General features: G+C 44.6%; 2 protein-coding genes across 2 annotated transcripts; one reads left to right on the forward strand and one right to left on the reverse strand.

The window, feature by feature from the left end:
• Positions 1 to 1,030: 1,030 nt before the first annotated feature.
• On the reverse strand, positions 1,031 to 1,710 carry LOC123440958. Its single transcript, XM_045117497.1, has one exon. It carries the CDS (start codon positions 1,640 to 1,642, stop codon positions 1,373 to 1,375), a length of 270 nt encoding a protein of 89 aa, XP_044973432.1. The 5' UTR covers positions 1,643 to 1,710; the 3' UTR covers positions 1,031 to 1,372.
• A 1,737-nt stretch (positions 1,711 to 3,447) lies between these two features.
• On the forward strand, positions 3,448 to 3,780 carry LOC123440959. The gene has a single exon (XM_045117498.1). The coding sequence runs from the start codon at positions 3,448 to 3,450 to the stop codon at positions 3,778 to 3,780; it is 333 nt and encodes a 110-aa protein (XP_044973433.1).
• Positions 3,781 to 9,057: the final 5,277 nt, after the last annotated feature.

A 9,057-nucleotide genomic window follows, 5' to 3' on the forward strand; every position in this document is an offset into this window, starting at 1 on the left:
CGCTCGCTCAAGCGCATGTTAACATTGGTTCTTGATTCTTGAACGTCGAATTATCAAGGAGTGCTTCTTCGGGAGCCTCCAGCAAGGGTCACTTGCGGTGCTCAAGAAAAGTGTCATTTGTTGCATTTTTAGCCCTCGTTACATGTCTTGTTATGGGCGGATTTTTTGAACTTTATTTTATTTTATACTTTTGAATGTATTTTCGGTTTTTAGATAAATCTGTTGATTTTGATTTTTTGCTTTTTGATTATTACCCGTCCTTTCTTAGTTTTTCGGCAAAAAAAACAATGAATAAAATTTTTAAAGCGAAAAAACATGTTTTTTTCATGAGACATATGAATTTACTTTTTGTGAAGGTATGGATTTGCTTACACGAGGGACACGGCCGTGTCACTCGTAAGTTGGAAAAACACGTTTCTTTTTCTTTTTTTATCACAAGAGGAATAGATTTGCTTCCACAAGAGATACGGTTGTGTCTCACGGAAAGGTCCAAATGTGTTTTCTTTTTCTTTCATGAAAGGTATAAATTTGTGAGAGATAGTCATACTTGTAAATGTGTTCTCTCTTTTTTCATGAAAGGTATAAATTGAGACACGGCCGTACCTCTCACAAAAGATTAAAAACGTGCTCCCATTCAGAATGGAAAAAAACATTCTCTCGATTAGAAAGGGAAAAACTAGCCATTTCCGTATCCTGAGCAAGCGCCTGTCTAATTTTGTTGTTCCCGAGAGAGCCGGGACTGAAGAGGTGAATGGTCACGGCGGCGGCCTGGCGGATGTTGTCAAAACCTTAGACTCTGGCTGCTCCGACAGTCGGACGTATTACCTCGCTACCAAAAGGTCTAATATTTCGATATGGAGGTAATAGTTTTTATACCTCCTTTGTTTTATATTGTGTACTGTTGATGAACTTTTTGAAAGTGCCTCGTGTGCTTACTGTTTAGGCTGTTTAAGTGTAGTATCCAGAGGCCAGTGCTGTTGTATCAGACTATCAGCCTGATGCGGCGGCCAGATTTAACAGAAGCTAAGGCAAAGGAAAAGACAAAGTACTATTATAATTCAAATACAGTGTACTTATGGTAAGGCAAAGTACATATTGTTCACATACTAGACTTAAGATAACGTTGACTTGCCGCTCATCAGTCGGAATCACTTCACAAATCACAACTCGAGGAGATGGTAACAAAAGTTTCCTTTGGAAAAAGGTTAATTCAATATATATATAGCAATAGCAGTACGAAATGCCAAATGGAAATGGAAACAGAACATGGATGCAATCCTGCATGGATGGACGGAACGCGCGAGTGCACCCATGGATGGACGCCAGGCAGGAATGTAGTTAGCGTCGACGCCCGTACGTAGTGCTGGTCCATTCAGGGAGGCTTGGAGCGGCAGCCGTAAAACGAATCGCATCCCCGGCCGGTGTACCGCTTTCCGTGTCCGGCGCACTGACTGCCGCAGGCTGCATTGTTGGCGTTGTAGACACCCGAGCCCAAGCCTGGGTCGGCGAGGATGCGGCGGTGCACCGCCGCGGCCATGTCGATGCTGGCGGTACCGCCGGCGAACGCCGCAGCTCGCGTCGTCTCCGGGCCGGCGAGCACAAGCGCGAGGATTGCGAGTGATATGCACACCTTTGTGTCCATGGTAGTAGCTAGCTGTGGAGGAGTGTTGCAAATCTCAGTAGGAGCAGCACTACAGGCTTATAGTAGATCGAGGGCTGGTACTCGGCACCTCTCATGGCCCCCATTTGTATTGGACAATATCGATATGTCTCTCTCCCAGCCTTCCAAAATGCACCAGCTTTTGTACTCCCATGCATGACAGCATGAGTACCCGATGTACTCACATGCAGTAGCTTTGGTTAGCTTTCTTTTACCCGAAAAAGGCACTAGCGGGGACACGGCATATAATCCCGGTGGCATATAATCCCGGCCCGTAAGAGCTTTAATCCCGGTTCACCAACCGGGACCAAAAGGACGGGACTAAAGGCCTAACCTTTAGTCCCGGTCATGTTTCAAACCGGGACCAAAGGTGCTTCACGTGGGCGTCTCAATTGTATCAGATTACTCATGTTCGAAAGTCGAGGTTGTCTTGCATGCTGTTTGTAATCTACTCCCTCTTTTCCGAAATATAAGTCTTTTAAAAGGTTTCATTAGGGGACAACATACGGATGTATATACACATACTTTAGTGTATAGATTCATTTATTTTGCTCCGTATGTAGCTCCTAATGAAATCTCTAAAAAGACTTATATTTAGGAACGGAGGGAGTATCACTGAAAGCTATTTGCACCTCTATTTGGCACCAGAACACCGCATTTCACTTATCCTTTGTACGTATTGGTATTTAGCTATTTGGCGGTTGTAATGGACAGAAATGCACGATGTGTTTGACTTTTTACTTGTCATTATCTCCTTCAAACTAAATGGCTACGGTTGCAGCTGTGGTTCACCTAGAAATGCTGCTGCATTGAATTCAATTAAGCCGAGACAAATAGACAGGGCCACGAGAGCTGCCCAATACCAAACCTCGACTATTAAACGTGCATCTATAAGGCTGGTCATAGTGAAGAGTATCATACAGTAATATCATGCATATGATACTATTGTATGATACTATTTTTAGAACAAGTACAATAAGGTACAGTCAGCAGGCTGTAAGAATTAAAATACTATATTTTTGCTGAGTTGGATGAGAGAGAAGAGGAGAGAAAAGGGAAGCGGGCTCTTCGTGAAGAGTTAGCTCTAGCACGTGTTCCTAGGTGCTTTGTGAGAATGAAAGGTGGGTCATATATGATAAAAGTAGTATTATTTTATAGCTAACTATTGTACAAGTTAGCTATAAGATGGGCTATAAGGGCATCTCCAATGATCGTATGATCATCGTTGGTAAAATTGCCACATAGATGATTTTGATGACATGGCACATAATAAAAGAAGAGAGAGAATGAAACCGTATGAACTTGAAGCAACGGTTCATACACAAGCTCCGAGGCAAACATGGTTATTTCTTCAATATTTAATGGACCCACTTAGTTATTTTACATACGGTTAACATACACTCTATTGAAGAGCTTGTATGATGTGCTGTTGGTTGATGATGTGGACACTTATATCAACGATTGAACATACGGACTGTTGGAGATCCTCTAAGATAGCTTATAGCCAGCAGTTGGCTATACTATTAACCATGCTTTTATAGTGCATAGTATCATAAAGTAGTATCATAGATGACCTTATTTATTGATATGCATGACACATAGTAGCATAACATTTAACATGTTACAGTATCTACTTATGTTACTCTAACCCTCTCTCTCTCTTCTTTAATTGCTTGTCACATCAGCATGTTTGCTACTCCCAAGCACATGATACTAACTTAGTTACTCCCACTATGGGCAGCCTAAGGCATCTCACACTCTCCACCGAATCGATTAGCTAAGCTAGCATGGACACAAAGGCGTGCATCTCGCTTGTAATCCTCGCGCTCGTGATCGCCGGCCTGGACACGAGTGCTGCGGCGCTCGTCGGCATCCACGCGGCAGCGGCAGTGATGCCAACATGGTTGGCGATGCCGATGAAGCTTGAGGATGCGGTGGCGCCGGAGCTCTTGGATTCGACGACGGTGGACGTGGAGGAGGGACACCGCCGCGTCCTCGCCGGCAGAGGCATCACTTCTAGTTCCCTGAACCCCAACAAGGCAGCCTGCATCAGGACATGCCCGGCGCGCGGACGGCCGTACACCGGCTGGGCATGCCTCAGAACGTACCAGTGTCGTTAGGGACAGTGATCGTTACAACACTTCGTCCGTCCATGGGTGCACTCCCGTTCGATCGGTGTGTTGTGTTGAAATTAGTAGTGGGCCTTAGGCCCATAAGAGAATTTCAGAAATCTCCAAGGGCCCATGTAGGTGTTGGCATGACAAGGTGGTGGTGGGAAGTTTATTCCCACCCCGCTAGTGGAGAAGAAGTTGGACCCCTTTATAAGGGTCTCTCTTGTACATGCTATTGGAGAGTGAGAAGAGAAGATGACCTCGTGCACTCCTCCTCTGCCGCCCGCCTCGCCACGCCTCGTCGCGGGAATGAGCCGAGCCGAGCTCATACTTACGCATCGATGGTAACCCTGAAATAAGTCCAAGAATAAAGGCGAGCACCAGGGCTTGAACCCCGATGAAACCGTCAAATCCATGCAATCCATGCACATTGATCGTCCACTACAAGAAATATGCTAACTTGCGACCTTCAATATTGGTCACCGAATGGTCGTTGATTTCCATTTACGACCAAAAAACAGACGATCAAAAGCTGAGGGTCTTTAATGAACTATAACGACCTTTTTTCTAGAATGGTCGAAGACATTTACGACCAAACGAAAGGTCGTTGGTTCTATGACCAATTGTTTTGGTCATTGGTTGTCTGCCCAGGCTACGTCGGATCCAACGTGGCAAGCTGACATGGCAAAGTTATCACCAATTCGATTGGTCGTTGATAAGAATGAGCCCAGTCCAGTTCAGTGCTTTAGATGGGCCGAGCCCACTAATTCAGCCTTTTTTAATATACATTTTCCTGTTAATTTTTTTTTCAGTGTAAGACAGTAGGATAAAATCCTACTGCATGTATATATAAAGCCAAGAGTTACACATGTACAAGATGGGGGGTGGAATGGGGAAGGGGGGGAGGTGGGCAAGGGGGGTTACATATTATGTGGTTTCAGCTCGAGTGGCCACAATGTTATCTATGTTTTGCACCTTGCTAGTAGGCACACGGTGTCTAATATTGGAGAAGTCTTTTACAAACTGACGCCGCCAAGCCCCAAGAGATGGAGTTATTTGTTCAAAGCACTTATTATTTCTTTCCTTCCATATACTCCAGGCTGCCACCAGAAAGACATCCATGAACATGTCCCTGGGATGCGCTGTCCTCTGGTGCTGTAGCTTCTCTAGTCTATGTTGTCGTTCTGACCACGTGATGTTGAGCATATTCCAACAGCGTTGGCTAAAGCTGCATTCAAAGAAGAGGTGTTCCAGCGTTTCCTTCATGTGTCGATCGCAAAGCATGCAGTCCAGAGTAGTGTTGGGGAACGTCGCATGGGAAACAAAAATTTTCCTACGCGCACGAAGACCTATCATGGTGATGTCCATCTACGAGAGGGGATGTGTGATCTACGTACCCTTGTAGACCGTACAGCAGAAGCGTTACTGAACGCGGTTGATGTAGTGGAACGTCTTCACGTCCCTCGATCCGCCCCGCGAACTATCCCGCGAACAGTCCCACGATCTAGTGTCGAACGGACGGCACCTCCGCGTTCAGCACACGTACAGCTCGATGATGATCTCGGCCTTCTTGATCCAGCAAGAGAGACTGAGAGGTAGAAGAGTTCTCCGGCATCGTGACGGTGCTCCGGAGGTTGGTGATGATCTTGTCTCAGCAGGGCTCCGCCCGAGCTCCGCAGAAACGCGATCTAGAGGTGAAACTGTGGAGATATGTGGTCGGGCTGCCGTGGCAAAGTTGTGTCAAATCAGCCCTAAAACCCCACTATATATAGGAGGAGGAGGGGGAGACCTGCCTTGGGGTCCAAGGACTCCCAAGGGGGTTGGCCGAGCCAAGGGGGAAGGCCTCCCCCTCCCAAACCGAATTCTACTTGGTTTGGAAGGTGGAGTCCTTCTTCCCTTTCCCACCTCCTTCTCTTTTTTTTCCTTTCCTCTTTGATTTTCTACCCAATGCGCATATGGCCTTCTTGGGCTGTCCCACCAGCCCACTAAGGGCAGGTGCGCCACCCCCAAGGCCTATGGGCTTCCCCGGGGTGGGTTGCCCCCCCCCCCCCCCCGGCGAACTCCCGGAACCCATTCGTCATTCCCGGTAATTCCGAAAACCTTCTGGTTATCAAATGAGGTCATCCTATATATCAATCTTCGTTTCCGGACCATTCCGGAAACCCTCGTGCCATCCGTAATCTCATCCGGGACTCCGAACAACATTTGGTAACCAACCATATAACTCAAATACGCATAAAATAACGTCGAACCTTAAGTATGCAGACCCTACGGGTTCGAGAACTATGTAGACATGACCTGAGAGACTCCTCGGTCAATATCCAATAGCGGGACCTGGATGCCCATATTGGATCCTACATATTCTACGAAGATCTTATCGTTTGAACCTCAGTGTCAAGGATTCATATAATCCCGTATGTCATTCCCTTTGTCCTTCGGTATGTTACTTGCCCGAGATTCGATCGTCAGTATCCGTATACCTATTTCAATCTCGTTTACCGGCAAGTCTCTTTACTCATTCCGTAATACAAGATCCCGCAACTTACATTAAGTCACATTGCCTGCAAGGCTTATGTGTGATGTTGTATTACCGAGTGGGCCCCGAGATACCTCGCCGTCACACGGAGTGACAAATCCCAATCTCGATCCATACTAACTTAACGAACACCTTCGGAGATACCTGTAGAGCATCTTTATAGTCACCCAGTTACGTTGCGACGTTTGATACACACAAAGTATTCCTCCGGTGTTAGTAAGTTATATGGTCATAGGAATAAATACTTGACACGCAGAAAACAGTAGCAATAAAATGACACGATCAACATGCTACGTCTATTAGTTTGGGTCTAGTCCATCACGTGATTCTCCTAATGACGTGATCCAGTTATCAAGAAACAACACCTTGTTCATAATCAGAAGACACTGACTATCGTTGATCAACTGGCTAGCCAACTAGAGGCTTGCTAGGGACAGTGTTTTGTCTATGTATCCACACATGTAAATGAGTCTTCATTCAATACAATTATAGCATGGATAATAAACGATTATCTTGATACAGGAATTATAATAATAACTATATTTATTATTGCCTCTAGGGCATAATTCCAACAAGTAGCCCCTATGTTGTAATGTCGCCGTTTGAGCATATTCCTCGTGTTGAGCCTGTCCATCAGCAAAAACCATCCAAATACCTTGTTCTTCGGTACACACTTGGTTTTCCACAGCCATCGAAACGCTGGATGCACCGTAGTCTCTTTGAAATAGAAACATCGATATGTTGTCGTCTCAAAGGTACCAGCCCCCCCAAGAACACACCCAGTCATCTCCCCTAGGGTTCAGCTGCACTTCTCTGATTTCTTGTTGCATCATCCTGAATTTTCCTGTTAATTTTCACTAGCTACATGGGCCAAGCCCAACATTCCAGCCTATTTTATTTTTAGGCCTTGGACTTTATAGTCAATTGATTTTCTAGTTTCAGCCATTATATTTAGAGTTGGTCCCACTAGTCAGATGTGTCCCGCATGTCATAATCTCATGCATTAGTCCGACACGTTAGAAAATTCAAAATCTCTCAAACTATTATGAACAAAACAGATCAATTGTAATTCAGAAATATACAATATTTCATTCAAAAACAGAGAGAAGATACATGAAATTACAGAGTTTACATCATGCTGATAACCCAGCTATCAACACATAACTTTTTATACAAAAATATGTTATCCCTTCTTTGAATATCTTCAACCTAGCTTCACTTGTATAAGAGGGGGAACACTCCTCTTGAAGTTAGGCAAAATATCTGCCAACAAGAAAACAGAACAATGAGGATAGAGGCACAGAATTACCATGAAGCATTGCCACAAAGTAAATGATTTCAAGTAACATGTTAGTTCAATACTACTATCCAAAGTAAATGTATTCCAATAGTTTAGTACTGTTCCAATAGTTCAATACTGCTAGGATACATAATAGGAGATACAAAATTACCAAAGTAAAAGTATTCCAATAGTTCAGTACTGTTCCAATAGTTCAATAATCTAGGCTAAATAATAGGGAAAATCAAGGCAACAGTTCTAGACTTGGTGTTAACAAACAGAGAATATAAATCAGTAGCAGATTAAGCACCAATTCTGGCATTGATGAGGGAGAAGATTAAGCACCAATTCTGTCATATATTTAGTAAAATGTATATGCAATACTAATGTTGTAGTTGATGATATAGAACATGGACTGCAACAATTTATTTTAAGATATTCTCTCACCCGGAAGTCAGATCTGGAGTCATATGTTATATCTTTATCGGAAAGCTTATTTCACAACGTCTAGAGCAAAGTACAATACTTTGATGCAGGTGTTTAAATAGAGAAATAGTGCACTCGAGGAAACATAACAGAAACACCAATAAAAGCAAACACTTCCTACTGCAAAGGCTGCAAAGACAATGATCACATCATCATATGGCAAATTCCTAGCGATCATCTCCGTCGACTGCTGCGGCATGTACCATGGCCCGGACTACATCATCAGGTTGGACGGATACTGCGCGCAACCATGCAAAAATGATCAAGAAGTTCATTCAGACCTCTAACAACTCCATAAAAATAAGAACCACAACGAGGCCAGCATCAACGAGAACTCACGTGAGACAGCGACGCCGCCTACAGAGGCTGGTTGGCGGCCATGGCGGCGAGGTACATGAGGTTCTGCTAGAGCTTGGCTTGGTTCCTCCAGCACCGGAGCAGTAAGCGGTAGGCAAAACAAGGCTCATCATGTGGCCACTGTAGCCTGTTGGGTGGTGAACAGTAGCCCACATGATGTATAAAATCCAGATTGCACATACATGTCAGTGGTTTCACTTAAGGCCATGTATTTATGTATGGTTCATCACAAATACACGAAACTCATGTTGTGTAATGTCTATGGATTTCAACCAAGTGTTCCTTTGAAATCGATATACGTGTTTCAAATTATGAAATGATCATCATTGTACTGCTAAAGTAAGGCCGAATCGAAATATAATTGGTGCTATGACACGCAAGCAACGAGAACTCTCATGATCCAGGACAAGCTTTTAATCGGTGACACAAATCCATGTACTAGTGTATCGTACCTGGGCCACCTCGATCTCCTTGTCCCAGATGATCTTCTCGAGGATGTTGCGGGGGCGCCCATCTCAGCCTGGATGTCGTCCAAGGAGGCGACGGGGTGGCCGTGGCGGCGGATACAAATCCCCTAGAAGGTCGCGATGTCGTTGTCGAACTTGCCGCTCTCTCACTGCTCCAAATC

The sequence above is a fragment of the Hordeum vulgare genome, chromosome 3H, assembly GCF_904849725.1.
Source record: "Hordeum vulgare subsp. vulgare chromosome 3H, MorexV3_pseudomolecules_assembly, whole genome shotgun sequence".
Lineage (NCBI taxonomy): Eukaryota > Viridiplantae > Streptophyta > Magnoliopsida > Poales > Poaceae > Hordeum > Hordeum vulgare.